Source organism: Giraffa tippelskirchi, chromosome 5 (assembly GCF_054371585.1).
Source record: "Giraffa tippelskirchi isolate mGirTip1 chromosome 5, T2T-mGirTip1v1.2.pri, whole genome shotgun sequence".
Taxonomy (NCBI): Eukaryota; Metazoa; Chordata; class Mammalia; order Artiodactyla; family Giraffidae; genus Giraffa; species Giraffa tippelskirchi.
In genome coordinates, this window is record NC_137279.1 from 182,819,825 (window position 1) to 182,839,545 (window position 19,721).

The 19,721-nt window shown below is 52.6% G+C and overlaps 1 protein-coding gene across 4 annotated transcripts in view; it reads left to right on the forward strand.

Moving 5' to 3' along the window:
- Nucleotides 1–19,721, forward strand: part of GRIK3 (glutamate ionotropic receptor kainate type subunit 3) — a 246,441-nt gene that overhangs the window by 77,665 nt on the left and 149,055 nt on the right. Inside the window, exon 2 of one of the 4 annotated variants that reach the window (XM_081495261.1) lies at nt 11,239–11,323. The exons of the other annotated variants lie outside the window; for them this stretch is intronic. Coding sequence (XP_081351387.1) covers nt 11,263–11,323 — 61 coding nt within the window. The 5' untranslated portion in view covers nt 11,239–11,262. The remainder of the gene's footprint in view (nt 1–11,238; nt 11,324–19,721) is intronic. 4 annotated transcript variants of the gene reach the window in all.

Sequence of the window (19,721 nt, forward strand, 5' to 3'; positions counted from 1 at the left end):
GGGGGTTCTCAAAACCTCCTCCTCAGGTTTGATAGTTAGTTCTAACAGTTCACAGAACTCAAAGAAACTTATGTTTAGCAGTTTACTATAAATTAAAAAATATGAGAAAGGATATAGATGAACAGCCAGAGGTACAGAGGACAAGAGCTTCTGTCCCTGTGGAGTTGAAGTGAACCACTCGGCTGGCTTATGGATGTGTTCACCAACCTGGAATTTCTGTGAACCCACACTGATCCAGAGATTTTTATGGAGGCATCATCACACAGACATGATCAATTATTACTCAATCTCTGGTGTCTTTCCCCTCCCGGGGCTGACCACTAGTGGGGCTGACCGCTCCAAGTTTCTGATCATGGCTTGGGCTTTCTGGTGACCAGCCCCTATCCAGAAGCCCACCAAGAGTCATCTCGTTAGAACAAAAGACATTTCTGTTGCCCAGGAAATTCCAAAGGATGTATAAGTTCTGCGTAAAATACTCCTATCACCTCCCATCACTGAGGAAATTACAAGGATGTTAGGAACTTTGTCAGGAACTGGAGTCAAAGATCAAATATTAGTAGGAGGTGGGGGGCAGAGACCAAATAAATCTTATAAAATCACAGGTAACCCCTCAGGACAAAAGATAATTACATTAATACACAGTTGGCTGGACCTGCACTCTTGGTGGGTGCATCTCACCAGCCAGCATCCCCTATGGCCCAGCATCTATTGGGATCGTGGGCCATATTTCTCTTTCAGAGCAAAACTTGTGTTTTGGGTGGGGTTGAGAAGTGCCGTCTCAGCACGATGCTTCCCCAGCTAATATAGCAGTGTGAAGGCTCATCCCTGGAAGGGCAGATTAATCATTTCCGCCTGGAGTCACCATCCGGGCCAGATTTATGGTGGCGGGAGCATGGGAGCCCCCGACTTTATGGTCTTGTAAATTACAGAGCTGCTTGTGCAAGAGGCAGGCTGGGCTGTAAATCATGTGTAAGTGCTTGTAAATGGGGAAACAAATAGTATTTTTGCTTAAATTACCCTCTTTGCCATGTTTCTTAGGGAATCGAGGTTCCATAAAGGACCTTTAACCTCCCTGGGACCAAAATTCCCAGTGGGACTCAATATAAACCACCTCCGAGTCTTTCAAAACCACATCCCAGCTGGTCTGGAGGCCTTAGGGTCAAATGGAGAAGGATTGACTGCGGTTGTCATAAATCCCTCTTTTAGGCAGGCTTAATCCACATTCTCCTGGGACCTCCTCCCCACCTTCACCCGCCCCCCCCCCCGGCTTCGTTTCAAATTAACCCCAATCCCAGCTGGTCCCTCGCTACCGCCAGTCCTCCCTAAGGCTCTGGGAGGACAAGCTCACATGCGCTGCAGAGAATCCAATTTCATTCCTCCTTCTCCCCCACGCAAAGGCAGTGACTCACTGTGTGCCAGGAAGCGTGGCCTCTGTGTTAAGACGCTATCTGCTGGCTTTTTCTCATCTTTTCCCATTTCAATGAAATTACATTTATAATCTTTTTGCCTGCCTTGGTCAACTTTGAAGAGTCATTAAATTTGCTGATAGGCAGCCTGGCAAACTTTAATTGAATCAGGAATCATGGGCTCCTAGAAGGTTCAGCCTTCAGGAGACCTTGGGGACCACATAATTCAACTGCTTCATTTGACAGATGAGGAAATAGAAGCCTGGGATGGTTAAGTGACTTGCCCAAGGTCGCACTCTGAGGGAGGGCAGCTCTGGGAGGAGAACTGAGCCTCCCTTCTCAAGTGCGGGACGCTTTCCACCCCACAGTGCGGGGCCCCTTGGATTTAGCTGTCACTTGTACAGCTCTGCTGGGTGATGAACCCTAACAGGGTCAACAAGCCTTTGTCTTATTACTGGGAGAATTAGCTCATTTCAAATCCTTCCCCAGGAGACTGGGCTGTGATGGTGGACCCTGGCAGCTATGGGAACTTCCTTATGGGCTCTGGCATATGATTTTTGTCAGATGCTTTGGAAACTCCACTTTGCAAAGTGGTACTTGAGGCATGACTTTGATGCTCTCTGTTATGGCTGCACTGATCACATCAGGGGGGATTGTTGCAGGGAGAGGAGTGGAAAGGACATGAATATCCTTGGATCCAGGCGGTGCTACTCACCATGGATGTGGTCTTGCCCAAGTCACCCCCCTGAGCCTTGGTTTCCTTGGCTATCAAATGGGCATCAGGAGCTTTCCCTGGCAGTGTTACTGTGAAGACTACAACAGATACAGCATGAGAAATCATCTAGGCACATGGAAAGTCCTCGTCCACGCTGGTAGTACCAGAAAGGCAGAGATGTGGAAAGTGAAAGTGAAAGTCGCTCAGTCGCGTCTGACTCTTTGCGACCTCATGGACTATACAGTCCATGGAATTCTCCAGGCCAGAATACTGGAGTGGGTAGCCTTTCCCTTCTCCAGAGGATCTTCCCAACCCAGGGATCGAACCCAGGTCTCCCGCATTGCAGGCAGATTCTTTACCAGCTGAGCCACATGGGAAGCCCAAGAATACTGGAGTGGGTAGCCTGTCCCTTCTCCAGCAGATCTTCCCCACCCAAGAATAGAACCGGAGTCTCCTGCATTGCAGGTGGATTCTTTACCAACTGAGCTATGAGGGAAGCCACCTGAGATGTGGAGCTTTGGGTTTTAAGTGACCTGAACTTGTCTGCGGAGGCTCTATATGTAAGAAGAGGGAGAGGGATAACTGTGTGAGGGCATCTGTGCTCATGTGGAGCCTGGGGGCTGACTTCCTGTCCTTCGATCCTCATTAGCCATGCTAGCCGAGGCTGCTAGGCCTGAGGTCATGAGCCCTCTCCACAGGGAGGTCACCTGAGCTCTGACAAACCCTGAACCTTCAGCCAGTACCTCTCTGGGCAAAACAAGGTGAGAGGGAATACTGTCTAGAGAAGGACTATGGGGTGGTCTAGAGGGCTGACCCACCGTGGTAGGTGAGGAGCTCCCACAAAGGATGACACCCTCCCACTGCTCTTTATACATCACAAGGACTAGCAATTTAAAGCAGAGGTTCAAACCCTGGCTCCACCACTTCCCAGCTGAGCCACTTTGGGTGAGCTCCCGAACCTCTCTGAGCCTCAGATGTTCAAAGGGAGTGAGTCCCAGTACACAGCTCAGAGTGGCTGTGAGGCTCATTGAGATAATGCCAAGAAAGAGGTTAAAACGGTGTCTGCCACGTAGAAAGGTTTCCTCAACATTGTGGTTATTCGTGGAACTCCCAAGCCTCCTTCCGGGCAGGCAGGAAACCACTGGGATGCGTGACGGGTGTGACTTTCATGTTCAGCCTGGCGTCCTGAGTGTCCTGGTCTCAGGAGGCTGAGCAGGAGGATTGTTTATTCCTGGAGCTGTTTTCCCTACCGCCTGCCTCCCCCAGACATACTTAAGGAGCCAAGTGGGCAGGAGGCATGAGGGAGCCCTGCCAGCCTGATGGAGTGGAAGACTGCGGACAGCTCCTGTGGACAGACAGATGGAGCAGCGAATGCTGGGCAGGCGGCCCCCTGCCCAGCACCTTGACCCCAGGCTTGGCCTGGCCTGGATCGAGACCCTCCTCCTCCTCCTCTCCCCCTTCCTGCTGCTTCTGTCTCTTCTACCCTTCCCATCCTTGCCTTTGCTCCCCCTTGCCTCCACCCACCCCACATAATTGTTGGCTGTTTATCTGCCCTTGTAAGCTTTTCCTCTTTCCTCCCTTCCTCTCCTTCCCTTTGTACTGTCTTTCTCCGTCTGATTTGATCCTCCTCTCTGGCTCTCCATCTCTCTCTCTCTGATCTTCTCTTCTCTGCTGTCTCTCTATCTCTTGGCCTCTTTGTCTCTGCTCATCAGCTGTCTCACTCATCAATTGTCTGGCTCATTCTTTCTTTCTGTGTGTCTCTTTCTCTAATTTGTTTGTTTTCCCTCCTTCCTCCCCCCACCTGTCCCTCTGCATGAATTCCCCCTCCAGCCTTCGACCTGCTCCCCTTAGGGTTGATCAGCCTGCACTGCGGACATGCCTGGCTATGCTCGGATCTCCCAGGTCTTCTATACCTGCTGGGTTGCTCAGCTCTCTTTCTCCTTCCCTGCCCCTTCCCCTAGAAGCCAGAAGCATCATTTCCATTCTTTCCTAAGTGGATTCTGGGCTGGGGCTGTATCATCCTCGAGCATGTATCTGGGGGAGACCTTGAATCCTTTGGAACAGAAAAAACAGGGACGTGAACTTAGTACGCTCTACCCATGGCCATTTTCTGAGCACAGACAAAGCTTCCATTCGATGAGGATTTGTGGAGCCCACTGTGTGCCTAGGACTGTGGGAGAGAGAAGAGAAATGCCCACTTGCAAGGATCTTTCTACATAGACGTGGCTGAGAAGCTAATACATCCTTGCGAAATTGTTCAGAGGCAAGTACTGGGCAGTTAGGGAGAAGAGCCATCCACTAGGGGGTCTGGAGTTGTCAGGACCAGCTCCAGCCCCTCCCCAGTACTTCCTTGGGTCTCCCTTCCTTTAGAAACCCTTTCATGTCTTCCCTGACCACCTGGATCCAGTATTGTTCATCCTCATTCCAAGGGCACCTGTACTCAGGCTCTGAGACCAGTGGTCACAGCATATTGAAATCCCCTGGCTGGATTTCTCTGTCCTCCCCCATCAGGCTGAGGAACTCCCCAAGAGCAAGGACAGTTGGCTTTTCTGGTCCCTGCCAGAGTCCCCTGTGCCTAGCACAGTGCCTGGTACAGAGAAGGGACACATTCTGAGCTCTTCATGAAAATGGCTGGGGAAATAAGGAAATGTGACTTGAGTTACAGCAGGACAACCTTGTTGCAAGGGTCTTTGCATCCTTCAGCAAAGTGATTTTGTCTAGCACGTCCCAGCTCTGCCATCTCCAGGCATTAGTGTTGGAGTGGCAGGACCTTGAGCTCACTTGGTCCAGCCCTCCCAGGTAACAGAGGGGCGTCTGATGCCCATGCTGGGCCTAGTGTAGAGGGAGTGGAGGAAGGAAGGACTCCCTCAGGGCTCTTTCTGGGGCCAGCATCCCTGCTTCCTCTTTTGGATGGCTGCTTCCCCAAAGATGCCACCTCTCACCACGCCTGTTGCTGTCTTTGTCTCTGCCCCTGGCCATCTCTCTGTCTGCCACTGTCCTCATCCTCTCCTGGGTTTTTTTTCCCCCTCTGATGGGATAATTATGCTAATCAGCCTGTCAGAACAAAGATAATTTGTGGAGGGCTGTTATTTCAGACTTTGGAATTCAAGCCGAGGCCCCTTTCCTGCCTGCCTCTGCATGCCCTTTGACCCGTGGCTCAGGGTCTGAGCCAGGCAGGTCTGTTGAGGGAGGGGTGGTGGGCGCTTGGGGGCAGATGGCAGGGTGAGGGTGTGGATGAGTGCATGGGTGTGCACATGCAGTGTACAGGGCCCACCTCTGCACAGGCACACGCTGCATGAGATGCCTGCAGATGCCAGCAGAACGTGGGGAGGATAATCAGAGCCAGTGGCCCTGCGCAGTGCACGTGTATGTCTACGCACTCGTGTGCTTCCGGCTTCCGGCTTCCGCTCTGGGGTGGATGACCACTGACCGCCCCAAAGCTGTGATGGTCCTGACGTGCACATGGTGGTCCCCTGATACAGGCCAAATCAATACCCTTTCTTCTCTGGGGCTTTGAACCCCATCCTCCACCCTAGCCAGTCCTGGGCTAGAAGGGGCCTTGGCATATTCACTCACTGGGTGCAGTTGGTCATAACTGTGTGGGGAAACGGGGCTGGTATGCCAGGCAGCAGGGTCACAGGGGTAGTTCTGTGTCCCTGGGAACTCCAGGGTCTAAAGATGCGGATTCCCGAGGACCCAGGTTTAGCAGCGGGAGTCCTGGAGGTGCCAATGGGGCGAGCCCAGGGACAGGACACAGAATTCTGGCCACCCTGCCTGCTCCTGGTTCTCTGAGATTCTGAAATGGGTCAGGGGAGCATGGCCTCCCCCAGGTATGGAACTGGAACCCTGGAGGCCATACATACCACATTCTTGCCTTCAGTGTCCCCCTCCTGCTCCAGGGGACACCAGTCCCCTCACCTTCCTCTCACATTCATCCACTTCCCAATGTTTATTGACCATCATGAGTTTGAGTAAGCTCCGGGAGTTGGTGATGTACAGGGAAGCCTGGTGTACTGCAGTCCATGGGGTCGCAAAGAGTCAGACACGACTGAGTGACTGAACTGAACTGAGCAGGGGCCAAGAACTGTGTCAAGCACTGGAGTTACAGAGGATGCTTGCCTGATTGAGCACAGTGCAGACTCACAGAGCTTCTCACAGCCACATCACTCCCTGCCCCAACCTGGAAGTTCCCTGCAGCGTGAATGTCTCCTTCTGTCTCTCTTAGTAAGAGTGCAGGCCCCTGACCAGTCTTACTCGGGAATTGGTTTGTTTGAGCCTCAGCATCTATACCTGTCACGTGGTCATCGTGCTCCTTGCCTCCCAGAAATGTCAATGAGGCGATGGAGGGATGGTGTCTTGTACACTATGGGGCTCAAAGCATGGTGGCCCCACCTCTACCCTACCCCCATCATTCTGTTTCTCCTACCACCACCCCCAATACACCCAGCCTCCTCTCTGCCCTGTCCTGGCACTTGGCTGTTTTAAAAAACCCATCCAGCCCATCTGTAAATTCACCTTTAAGGCTGGCCTCCTCTGCACCAGCCCAGCCCCTGTCCACTGGGCTGCATCCCCTTTCGTCTTGGCTCCAAAGGGCCAATCCATGATGACCCCTCTGGGTGGAGTGCTACCCCCATCCGTCCTTCTCCAAGCATCTTCCTGCTCATCACTGCAGACCAGCCTGAGTCCTCCTGCTCTGCAGTGAGTGGAGGGGAATGGGTCTTGCTTCTCATACCCCCATAGGTGCTCAGCCTCACCCAGAGAGATGCAGAAAAGTCCACTGGACAGTGAGTGCTCTCAGGGCAGGATTTCCAAGAAACGAATGGTTTGAATGACTGCGTGATGGAGTAACTGAGAGATGGATGAGTGTTATCTCTAAGAGAGGGGATCCAGAACTTAACAAACAAATGGAAAAAAAAAAAACTTTTATTTTAAAATATTTCAAAATATGCCTAAGTAGAGAGACTGGACCAGTGAGTCCTCACGTGCTCATCACCTCAATTGTCAGCTCAGGGCCGGTCCTGTCTCGTCAATTCCCCGCCTGCCTCTGAGTGACAGGAGCACCTGCAGGAGCTCTGTGCTCCCTGTCCTTTCCCAAGGATGCTGGGGCTCCGGGTCAGGCTGATTTTAGGAGTCTTCCAAGACTGCCTAGGCAGTGGTGATGGGGTGCTCAGGCCGAGGGAGGGTGGCGGACGTGACCCCGGCAGCCCTCCTCTCAAAGACAGAAACCCGCCGGCCACCGGCCAGCACGGAAAGAGTTAGTGGCAGTCCCCCTCTCTCTGGTGTGCAATTGGAATGCCGCCGTCCTGGTAAATTGTGGCGGTTTTGTAATTGAGGCTTTGAGTCATTTAAATGGCTGTGGGTGAGATGCTACACTGACTCATTTCATCTTCCTAAGTAACTTTCCTCTCTTGTGCTTGTGCTTACGCAGCACCGGGCGGTCTCATCAAGGCGGCTGCCAGACCCTGCTGCTCCCGCCCACCAGCCTGCACCCCCAGCCCTCTCCTCCAAAGGCTTTCTCCCCCTCTGCTGCCCTGGCTCAGCGCAAGCTGGCTTAGCGGGAAAGGGAAGAGGTTGCTGTTGGAAAGGCGGGTGTCAGAGCTCCCGGTGCTCCGCTCCCCAGGCTGAGGACCGAGTCGGATGAGCAGGACACCTTGACTCCTGCCCAGAGGTCTTCCGTATGACACACTAGCTGTCGAGGGAGCCTGGAGGCCTGGGAGAGGAGGCAGCACCCAGACTCTGTGTCTGAGCGCTGTCGCCTTCCAGTCCTGAGAATTCTGTCCAGACGCCGGGCCTTGGCTGTGAAGGCCTTGGTCATATCAACCCCCAGGGGTGACCAGCCGGAACACCAGACCCTGGCCCTGTTGGCAATGAGAGGACCCTCATGTGGAAGGCTTGCAGACACTCTGTGGTTGTGTGTGTGTATGTACGCGTGTGCACAGTGTGTCTGCCTGTGTGTGTCCTGATCCTAAATGCCTTGATGCTTTGGATGCATCCACATCTGTACGGCATGTACCAGGATGTTTTGAGCCTCTGTGTTGTGTCCGCATATATGTGTGCTTCAGCGTGTGTGTGTTTTGTGTGCTCTGAGTATATCTGATATCTTTGAGCACGCATGTGTGTGTGTGTGCTCTTTGTGGCTGCTGCAGTCTGTTTGTCCTAATATGCCTGTGTGTGGTCGTATGTGTGCGTGCCCCGAGTTTCCCTGTATCTAGGCAGTGTGTGGTGTGTGTGTGTGTGTGTGTGTGTGTGTGCACTCTGGGGTGTGTCTGTTGTGAGTCTGTGCCATGTGTCTCTGCCTCCCTGTTTGGACGACATGAGGGTCTGTGATGACTCAGTATACTTGCGTTTCTCTGTGTGTCAGTGCCACGCGTGTGTTCACACCTCCATCAGCCTCTCTGCTTCTGTGCACGTTTGCATGCTTGCCCACATGTATGTGTGCGATCCTGTTTCTCAGGGTGAATGGAGGTGGGGAAGCACAGTCAGGGCAGTGACTGGTCAGGCCCGGCCCAGATGTCCCACGCCTGCCCCTTCCCATCCTGCTGTCGGGTTGAGGACAGCCCAGCCAGGCCCTGCCATCAGCCAGGTGGGCTGTCACTCACCACAGCCTCTATTATAGAAAGGGAAGCAGCTGGCTGGCAGGCAGAGGTGTTCACCCCGAGCTTCAGTGAATCTGTGAGCTTGAGGCCCATTCCGGGCACCCCTTCCCTCTGCTGAGGGCTGTTGAGGGCTCCCCAGAGCTGGGGGCCCACATGGGTGAAGGCTCTGCCCATATGGCCTGAAACACCACCATCTAACACAGAGCCAGCTTGGGCTTTCCTGCCTGCTCTTGAAAGAGTAGGGCCTTGCCCAGGGCTCCTATGGGCCCTTGCACACACGTGTGTGTGTGTGTGTGTGTGTACACATAGGAGTGTGTCCCTCTGGGCATACCTGCAGGACCTTGTCCATTCTCCCCTTGTGCGCTGAAGCACGTTCGTGTGGCCTGAACTTGTGTGTCCCTGCATGTCTGTGCTTGGTGTTATCCGTGGTATGTATGTGTATGTGTTTGTCCTTATGTGTATGCAGAATACACATGTGCCTCTGCAAACATGTGTGCATGGATCTATGTGTGTGGGAGGGAGGGCCGGGGGGGAGGTTGTTGTATATCCTCTTTTTCCCAGCTTCCTTATGCTAGCCAGTCTGTCTTTTGGAACTTTGCTGTGGTTTCCTCCCCTGAAGGGCATCCACAAACCTTTCTCAGTGCTGGGCCCTGGGAGATACAGGCAGGAGCAAGCACAGCCTGGGTTCCTGCACTTCTCAGGCTAGTGCAGTGGCAGAATGCCCGGCCTGGGACGTAAGGCATGCTCGAGAGACAGGGGTGTTCTGCCAGGTCCGGGTCCTCTGTACCTCTGGCCCTGTGTCTCCACTGGGGAAGCCACCTCTGTCTTCAAGGATTCCTTCCAGGGCCCCCTTTTCAGGACTTCTCTTCTGATGCCCCAACCAAAGACACAGCCTTTGCCCTCCTCATGCCTACATGGCAGCATCAGACATCGTGCTCCTGGGAGATCCCTTTCCTTCAGGGACAGTAGGTTTCCCGAGCCAGGGCTGGGGCCAGAAGCCAGTGCAGGAGAAGGAGACCAAAGGCCCTTGACTGCAGGGGCAGCACGCTCGGGAGAGAGGAGCCTGGCTGTGGCTCCCTAGTGTCCTCAGTACCATCCTGGGGGTCCTCTTGTCAATCTCTGGCTGCACTTTCCTGCAGTTTTTCTTACTCAAGCTGTTCATTCTCACGGTCCCTGTTTGCATCCTCTGCAGGGAGCTCCGCCAGGGCCACACTTTGATTGTTGTTGAGCCAACAAAGCCCTCGTGAGCATTTTCTCTGAGCTCCAAGCCCCGAGTCTCCCCCATCTCGGTCCACGTCTCCACGTGGAGACCACAAATGTGCCCAACCCCCAGCCAGTGGCACCTGCAGGGCTCCTGTTCCACAGACTGGGAAACCATAGTTTCACTGCTGACTCCTTCCCATCCATCTCCCCTCCCCACACCTGGCCCATCACTGTCTCGTAGGTTTCACTTTCTAAGGGTGCCCAGGACAATTTCCTTCTCTCCATCCTTTCTGCCACCTCCTGCCCTGGGCCACTGTGCTTGCCATCTCAGCTGCTCTCCTGCATCTGCTCTGGCCCCACTCCTTCATCTGTTCCACCTATGGTATCTACACATTCCATCATGGAGACCCCCTGCTTAAAGCCATCAACAGCTCCCCATTGCCCTTAGGATAAGACCCAAGCCCTGTTCTGGACCCACTAGTCCCTTCAGTCCATTAATTTCTCTTCATCCTGCAGATCTCTGCTCAGCATCACACATCACACATCAGAGAGGACTCCTCTGACCTCTCCTCCTTCCCAACTTGTGCCAGGCCAGGTCATCCTGCCACCTGCTCTGACCACACTGAGCACCTCTTAGCACTTGCGGGAGCCAGAGTGAGATGCTTATTGAGGATTATCTATTTCATTAACTTTCGACACCTTCTCTAAGGGCTCTGAGGCCAGGGCTGTGTCAGGGTTTGCCCAGTGCCAGCAGGGAGGTTCATAGTCTGCAGACTGGGAGCTTGGCAGATGTGTCTTGATGAATGGATGAATGGAAGGAAAAACGAATGGAGTGAGCCCATCTCTTCCTCCTTTCTCCTCCTCCTCCTCCTCCAAGTAGTCCTGGGTCAGCCTGTAGAGCCCTTCAGAGGACAGTGTGGACACCTAATGGTTCACTGATGCTCTCTGTCACCTTAGTCTACCTGGAGAGCTTTCCCTTGTCACTTGGCTGCATTCCTTCTTTTCCTTCAGATCTTGGTTTTGAATGTTCCCTCCTTGGGGAGGCCTTCCCTGGTACCACAGGTAAGTTAGACTCCTCCTACCATTCTCTATTGTGGTACCTTGTCTTTTTCCTCCTAGCACTTATGCAGTTGAATGTCATTCATTCACATATGTTTTAATTGTCTGTTTGTCCCACCAAACCATAAGCTCCGTGAAGACACAGATCACATCTGGTTATTCCCCACTGGTTACCCAGAGCCTTCTTGGCACACAGTAGATGCTCAATAAGTGCACACATGAATGAATGAGAGATTGTGTTATGTAATTTATTTTCCAGCTCTGCAAGGGATCCGTTTTGGAGATGCGAAAACTGAGGGCCAGAGAGGCTGAGAAGCTCACCAGTGGTCCGAAGCTCATGAGAGGTAGAGTAGGGATTCAAACCCAGGTTTATCCCATTCATTCATTCAGGGCCTGCCCTGTGCCGGAGACTGGGGCACAGAGGTGAATCATCAGACTTGCTGCCTGGGAGATGTCTTGGGCCAGCTGAGGGTCTGACCCAGATGATGGCCATTGGGAAGGACAGCAGGAGGTTGTGGGGGCCCTGCAGAGACTTCCTGGAGGAGGTGTTCTTTGAGTGGGGTTTTGAGGGATGTGTAGGCATATGTCACTGCGTGGTGCATATTGCACAGCAGAAAGAGCACCAGACAGGGAGTCAGGAGGCATCTACCATACTTCCCACCGGTGACTTTGGGAAATTCACTTTCTGCCCCAAACTCTTTCCACATCTATAAAGCAAGGTGGTTGGTCCTCTCTGCCAGTGCAAAGGCTCAAGTGGCTGATTGGCAGGACATTGGTTTTCCTTCACTCCTCCCCTTACCAAGGTCCTGGAGGGAGGGGCTGTTTGGTGGAGAGACGCATGTGGCAGCAGCTCGGCTCACTTTCCTGCCCTCTGCCCCCTGCCCCCTGCCTCCCAGCCTCCCCACTGCCCGATCCTTCCTCCCTCTTGCTTCCCTGTTTCTACTCCTTCCTCTCCTCCCTCCCCCCATCCTCCTTTTCCTCCCCTCTGGGCCTCCTCCCTTTCCTCTCCTTCTGCCCTGCCCTAGGGGGAGAGCACAAAGGGTAGTCATAGTTAATTTAGGCTCAAGTACCTGGTCACCTAGAAACAAGGCCAGTCCCCCGGCACAGGGCCTCAGCCGTGGCCTCATTAATCTGCACAAGACCAGCCTTGTCGGTGCTGATCTAAGTAGGGCAGAAGCCACGCTGCCATGGAGAGGGGACCTGGCGCTCAGGCCGCTTGGCCCCCGGCAGTCACATGGCCAGCCCCAGGTGTGCGGTGGGAGGAAGACAAAGAAGAAGCAAGGAGAACTGAAGACCCTGGGGGTGTCTGCTGCCCCTTCCTCCTGTGTCCTTGCTGCTAGCTTGAGGACTCCTGGGCTTCTACCATGCCTTCCTTGTATGTGGCCGTGACCACAGTCCACTCTTCTCCACCCTCCCCTCCTCCCCGAATGCGAGGCTATGTTGTCCCCCCTTCAGAGGGTGCTGTGGAGCTTGGGGTCCCCAGTCCCCACCTCTGCTCACGTGCACGGACCCTCGGACAACTCCTGTGTCCAGCCTTACAGCTGCGTGCCTCTGCCGTGGGAGTGCTGGGTAACCCCAAGCAGCTTGGCTTCCTCCACAGAGCCACCTCCTCGCGACTCCAGACCTTCTCTGCTGGGTGCTGCTCTGGGACATTTTCCCCGCAGGGCTGAGTACATTGCCTCTGTCCCACCTTGGCTAATATGTTTAGAAGAACCTCTGACCCCAGCCTGCAGCGGAGGCTCTGCCATGCCCCACCTTAGGCTTCAACTGGCCTAGTCACAGTAGCATCACAGGCCCCAGCATTTGGGGAGGGTGGCAGGGGGAGTGTGTAATTGGTAGGTGAGAGCGCATGATCACTAGTGACATCAGCTTCCGCAGATTGTGACCCCCAAAGCTCTAGTTTGGCTCTGCAGTGGAGGAAACAGCACATTTTCATCCAGACAGCCCCTGAGGATAAACAGGCAAAGGTCGTGAAGGCTCTTGCCTTTCCCAAAGCCAACTGTGCAGCAGGCTGGAGGGTACCAGCTGGGCCACCATGTCCATCACACGTTCCTCTGCTCTGCGCAGCCCGCCAGCCACACAACCTGCCTGGCACAGCCCAGCCCAGTACAGCCCAGCCCAGAAGCAGGTTGCCGAGTCTATTCTAGCTTTGCTTCTGAAAATCTGATCCATTCAGAGTGCAGGAAGATGGATGTAAACACTGGCCACAACCTGACTGCCCAACTGTTGGGATTTGTCAAGGGAATTATGGAGCATCTACATTTTTTTATGGGAAAATATTTTATGGAATGGAAAAATATTATTTTGTGCACGGAGAAATGACTTGAAAGGACCTGCACCACAATACAGACAGTGATTTTTCTGGATGGCGCAGTTATAAGTGCTATTAATTTTTTTTCTTTCTATTATTCAGTGGATGTGTATTTTGTAAGGAGAGATGAGTATATTTCAAAGTCTGAGTTTGAATGCCAACTGATCGAGTCTCAGCTGTGCTGTCTTTGGCAAGCCAGCTCTCCTTTCAGAGTTCCAATTTCTACACCTCTAGGACTGAGTAATAAAAATCATTTCATATTAGCGTTGTTCCGAGACAGAAAATGAGATTGTGTGTGTGTGTGTGTGTGTGTGTGTGTGTGTGTGTGTGTGTACATACTGAAGCAGAAGCTGGTACATATTTAGAGCAACTCCAGTATGATGGGCACATAGGTAGGTAGCCTGGATTCAAATCCTGAGTCTGATACTTACCAGCTGTGTGAGTTTGGAAAAGCTGCTTAACCACTCTGCACCACTGTTTCTTGTCTGTAAAATGGGGTTGTTATAAGGGATAAAGCATTAGTAGCACAGTCGTGTCCAACTCTTTGTGACCCCATGGACTATGGCCCACCAGACCCCTCTGTCCATGCAGTTTTCCTGGCAAGAATACTGGAGTGGTTTGCCATTTCCTACTCCAGGAGATCTTCCCGACCCAGTGATCGAACCTATGTCTCCTCTGTCTCCTACGTTGCAGGCAGATTATTTACCATCAGAATCACATAAAGGCATTAATATATGCAAAGCACTTAATATGGTGCTTGTATACAGTAGGTACTCAATAAAGGCTAGCTGTTATTCTGGTTCTTATCATTTTATTATTGAATATGTATTCTTTCAGTTTCTTTCCAGGCCATTAGGATTCAGAGGCTCGAGGAGCCACGGGGGTCACCTTTCTCAGAGAAGGTTCTTCCCACCAGTCTATTTCAGAGTCAAGGAGACAGGGGGCCTCTGGGAGCTTCAGTCAAGGGGCTGGAGGCCACCAGGAAAACTGGGGTCTCTGTAATAGCTGGGGTCAGAGGTCGGATTGGGGTGATAGGGTTCAGTCTGGGCTCAGGATCAGGACAAATTTGGGGCCCAGATCTGTCTCGTGCTCTCCAGTGGAACCAGACAGTCTGGGGTCTGATCCATGCTGCTGGCTGGGCATCCAGAAAGGACCTTGCCGTGGGTCCCATCCTCACTGTTCGAGTGAATCCATCCTTGAACTTGTTTCAGCCTCCCCACAGGCCCCGTGATACCTCCCTTCCCAGGCAGACCAAAGCCCCCAGCAGTGCCCTTGACCTGTCCTCCCCAGGAGTTGCCCACTGTGTCCTGGTCTCTGAGCATCTTCCAGCGCGAGGAGCAGCCAGCTCAGCTTGGGTGTGGGGGAGGAGCATACCCGCTCCACCCCCCACCAACCCCAAACCCGGGCCCCCAAACTCGGCTGTATTTTTAGAATCCTTCCTGCCTGTCCACCTGGTGGGCAGTGGGCTGGAGACAGGAAGGCTGGCCGTCCCTTTCCCCAGGCAATGACAAGTTGATGGAAGGCCCAGATGCTCCCTAGAGCTGAGCTGGGCTCCTGTACTGGCCCTCGCTGGTGATGAGCGGGCACAGAGCTGTGTGCACAGATGGCCCTACATGCGCTCATAATTTGCCAGAATAAATAGTTATTATTAATCTCCCCTGTGCTTTCCTTCTTCCCCTTCCTCTCCCATTTACTGTTCGTCCCAGGCTGATAAGGAAGCGCTTGAAGGCAGGGCCTGACTTGTACTCTTCTTGCTGCCCCAGTGCCTGGTTCAGGACTGGCACACAGTAGGTGTACTCTCAGCATGAAGCCAGGAACATAAGTGCTCCTCCCTCATCCCTCCATCAGAAGAGCTCTTCCAAACAAGATCTGGACACAATAGGGTTTTGGCCAACTCAGGTTGGCACACAGTAGATGCTTTCTTGGCATGAAGCCTGGCATAGAGTAGGGCCTCTCCCAGCATGGGACCTGGCTCATTGTATAAATTCATCCAGCATGATATTGGACACACAGTAGGGCCTCAACCAACCCAGAGTTTGGTTGGGAATGGGTAGGTCTCAGACAAATGTTGCCGAATCAAGTTTTCATCCTCTCTGCTATGTTCAAGAAATACTTACTAAGTACTTAGTCTGTGCCCAGTTTGGTACCAGGTATTGTGAGGATTGCTTCTTGGAAGAAAAGCTGTGACAAACCTAGCTGTGCTGTGCTGTGCTAAGTTGCTTCAGTCATGTCTGACTCGGTGACCCAATGGACTATAACCCGGGCTCCTCTGTCCACGGGAATTTCCAGGCAAGAATACTGGAGTGGGTAGCCAGGCCCTCCTCCAGGAGGTCTTCCCAATCCTGGAATCGAACCCGCATCTCTTATGTCTCCTGCATTGGCAGGTAGGTTCTTTACCGCTAGCACCTCCTGGGTAGCCCTATGACAAACCTAGACAGCATATTAAAAAGCAGAGACATCAGATATCACTTTGCTGACAAAGGTCCATATAGTCAAAGCAATGGTTTTTCCAGTAGTCATGTAGGTATATGAGAGGCAGACATAAAGAAAGCTGATAGGCAAAGAATTGATGCTTTCAAACTGTGGTGTTGGAGAAGACTCTTGAGAGTCTCCTGGATAGCAAAGAGCTCAAATCAGTCAATTCTAAAGGAAATCAACCCTGAATATTCATTGGAAGGACTGATGCTGATGCTCCAATACTTTGGCCACCTGATGTGCTGAGCTGACTCACTGGAAAAGACTCTGATTCTGGGAAAGATTGAGGGCAGGAGAACGGAGTGACAGAGGATAAGATGGTTGGATGGCATCACTGACTCAATGGATATGAGTTTGAGCAAACTCTGGAAGATGATAGGGAAGCCGGGCCTGCTGCAGTCCATTGGGTTGCAAAGAATCGGACACAACTTAGCGACAGAACAGTAACAGCAAATTATGAAGGGAGCAGGGTAGGTTAACACAGGGACCATTCATTCTTTTTAAAGGAACCTACAGCCGAATGATGAAGCACTAGCCCTATACAAAAACCCCATCACAAGGTGGACTGAGTTGGGTGTAAGAAGGGGGAGCTGCCTGGAGGAGGAGGTACTGGAGATGGGTCACGTTTCCTATGTCCTCTAAAGAGCAGAGGTGAGTGACAGAGTGGGTGGGGCCTGTTAGAATAGCTGTTAACTGTCACAGCTGTAGGTTGGCAGGGTGGTCATTTTATTCAACAAGTGTCAAGTGCCTGTGATATGCTGGCACTGCTCTGAGCCCTGACGACATGGCTCAGAATAAAAGCCTCCCCGCCTTCGTGGGGACGGCAGATCGAAAATCCAGTGTATTAGATGTCAGCTGGTGATAGTGCTTTGAGGAAACATAAAGGAGGGAAAGGGGACGGAAGACGGGAGGGGGTGAGCTCTTTTGCAAGGTTTGACATGATGTGATATGATGACACTTGAGCTGGAAGCTGATCCAGTGAGGGACAGAGTATGTGGGTTGACGGGGGAGAACCTGGCAGATGTAGGGAAGGGGTGTGGGGAGGGGGGTCTGATTAAGAAGGGCCTTGAACAACAGGGTGAAGAATCTGGACTTGATTCTGTCATGGCAGCCAGCCTTTGAAGGCCTTTGAGCAGAGGAGGGATGTGATCAGAGCCTTAGGAAGGAGAACTGGCAGAACTGGAGGCTGAGGCCAGGCAGGGGGTTTGTGGCCATGGTCTAGGTGGGAGATGACAGGCCAGGTGGTGATGGGGAAGGGGAGGGGCAGATGCCATAGATTTTTAATGGTGGAATTGGTTGTGTGAGATCAAGGGAAGGGGAAAAGCAAAAAGGCAGTGGGAGGGAACTCGCACTGTGAACCCCTCCAGAGCTTCCCACTACAGCCTAGAAACTCCACAATCTAAGTCCCCTTTTTACCTCGCCTCCTCTTCTTTCATCTCCCTGTGTCCTTCTCCATCTCCTCTGTCCTTCAAACTCCTTCTGAGCCAACCTCCTTGGAGGAATATTAAAAATCAAATTGTCAAGGTCTTTGTGGGGACCCCGGTGGCCTGATGGGGCAATGACCACCTCAGAAGTAGTTAAGTGCCCTGTTTTTTCGTGTTGGACAATAAAGGGTTTGCATCCCAGCTCTGCTGTTGACAAGCCACGTGACGGTGTTGAGTTAATATCACTGAACCACTGATTCCTCAGCTGTAAGATGAGAAGATGCCAGTGCTCGCACAGAGCCCGGCACAAAATCCGAGTTCAGCGAGTGTGGCTGTTGCTCTTATTGTTGTTATTTATTAACCAAATGGGAGGCTGTTAACATAGGTGGATCCTTCAGACACTACAGCCACCTTCAGGGAGGTATGACTGATTTGGAATCAGGCCGGTCTGCCCAGGCCACTCCTAAAGTCTCAACTCCAGGCAGGCTGCCTGGTAGCCACTCAGGATGGCCTTTCTGCAGTCCCCAGCAGGCACCCGACTTTCAGTCTCCCTGTAGAAGGCCCAGTGGACACTGCAGACCTTTTGATGCCCGCTGGAGCTGTAAACTCTGGGTTGTCCCAAGGCCTGGACCTCAGCCTGCACTGTGTTGCCCCTGGGGACTTTGTTCCCTTAGTTCTTCTAGGGTTTGGCCCTGCCTCCCAGCCCCACATCTCAGTTGTCAGGGCTTCCATGGAGGCTCTGGCTGCAGAACTCACTTCTGGTCTGGCCTGGGCTGGGCCCTGGGTCCGAAGCTTTAATGGTGGAACTTTTGGCACTTGTGCTATCCACTGACCACAGGCCCATGAGTCCCTGGCTCTTTACCTTTACCCCTAGACTGGAACTTCTTGGGGGCCAGGAATTTGTCACCCTGGACAAACTAGGATACCCCAGATGGTAAGACTCTTTGGGGCACAACAAGGGTCCACGAGGACCCAAAGGAATGAGAGAAGCATCCCCATCAGGCATGGGCTGGTAAGAGCAGAACATCCAGTGCTGCCACGCATCAGCTGTGTGACCTTGGGCAAGTCACCTAACCTCTCTGAACTTCTTTTTCTTTATCTCTAAAGTTAAGTAATTCCATCCTTTCAGGGCCAGTGTACTGATTAAATGAGATTATAAACAGCAAAACCACCTTAAAAGTGCTGGGGATTATTGGTTATGGATCAATACCTGAGTCAGTAGACTCAAGCCCTGTCTCTGACTTGATGGACAACTTTGAACCATCGATACACTCTCTCTCAGTTCCCAAGTGTCCTCCTATCTGTTGTGTGAAGGATCAGTTTAAATGATATTGCAGGATGAGTCTTAATCACGTCCCTGCCAGCTCTGAAAGTCGGTGATGGACACCTGGACATTTCCATCCCCAGTGGAAACCCCGAGGCCTGGGGGCCCCTCCCTGCCCAAACCTGGTCCTCAAGACTGGTTCAGGCTCCTCTCTAGCTGCCCGGTCTCATCAGCTCCCCCACCAGCCTCTCTCCACGCCTCTGCCCCTTTTCCCCTAAACGAATGTGTTGTCCAGAAGACTAATTGCTGTGACTCCAGTGTTTATTTAGAGACAATACAAGCCGATTGAAACTACCGCATCAAGAGAAATATGTTCCACTTAGATCTTTAAATTAGCTCGGCACCGGCCTTTGATGAGACCGGCCTTTGATGAGGCCGGCCTGGGAGAGGCATCTGCCCTCGTGCTCCACTGATCATTGGCCACTGCGGGCCATTTGCTTAATGAACAGTGTGGCCAGCAGCCAGTGGGCAGGACCAGCTGGGCACACCTGCTGCCCGTGGGCTGGATTGGCTGGAGTGGCCTCGCTGTGCCCTTGCCTTGGACTTCTGCTTGGCATCCTGCCCTTCAGGACAGTGTCGAGGAGGACACTGAAGTCAGCTCAGTCACTGCTTATGGCCCTGATATAAAGATGGTCCCGTTACTGGGTGCTTCCTGCATCCCTTGCCAAGCAGGCTGAGCTCTCTGCAGACATTACTTCACTAAAAATTAGACCAGTCTATAGAGGTTGGGGCTGTTGTTCACCCATTTTGCAGATGTGGAGTCTGATTTAGAAGTGCGTGGCAGGCACAGGGAAAGGACAGGAGGAAGCGGACTGAAGTGGAGGATGAGGAACCATATACTTCCTGCCAGAAATGCCAGGAAGGACTGTTCCCCTAATGTCTCCAAGGCCCCTTCCTCTTCCTTTCTCTTCCTGTGGCCTTGGTCCTGGGAACAGTCTCTCTGTTCTGCTGCCTCTCCTCATCCCTGTCCTCCTCTGCCTTCCTCTTTTCTTCTCCCCACCTTCCATCCCTTCCCTTGCTCTGATATCCAGCAGTCCTCAATTTCCTGCTACCTCACCCCAGATTCCTGAACTTTCAGACTATGGAAGACAATGGAAGGCTGCGACCCTTTCAACCTGAAGGGTCTTCCTTTGCCATCTCTCATATCCATCTCCAGGGAACGACATTCTCAGATGCTGGGGATTCACCTTGCCTCCCACCTGTTCTGT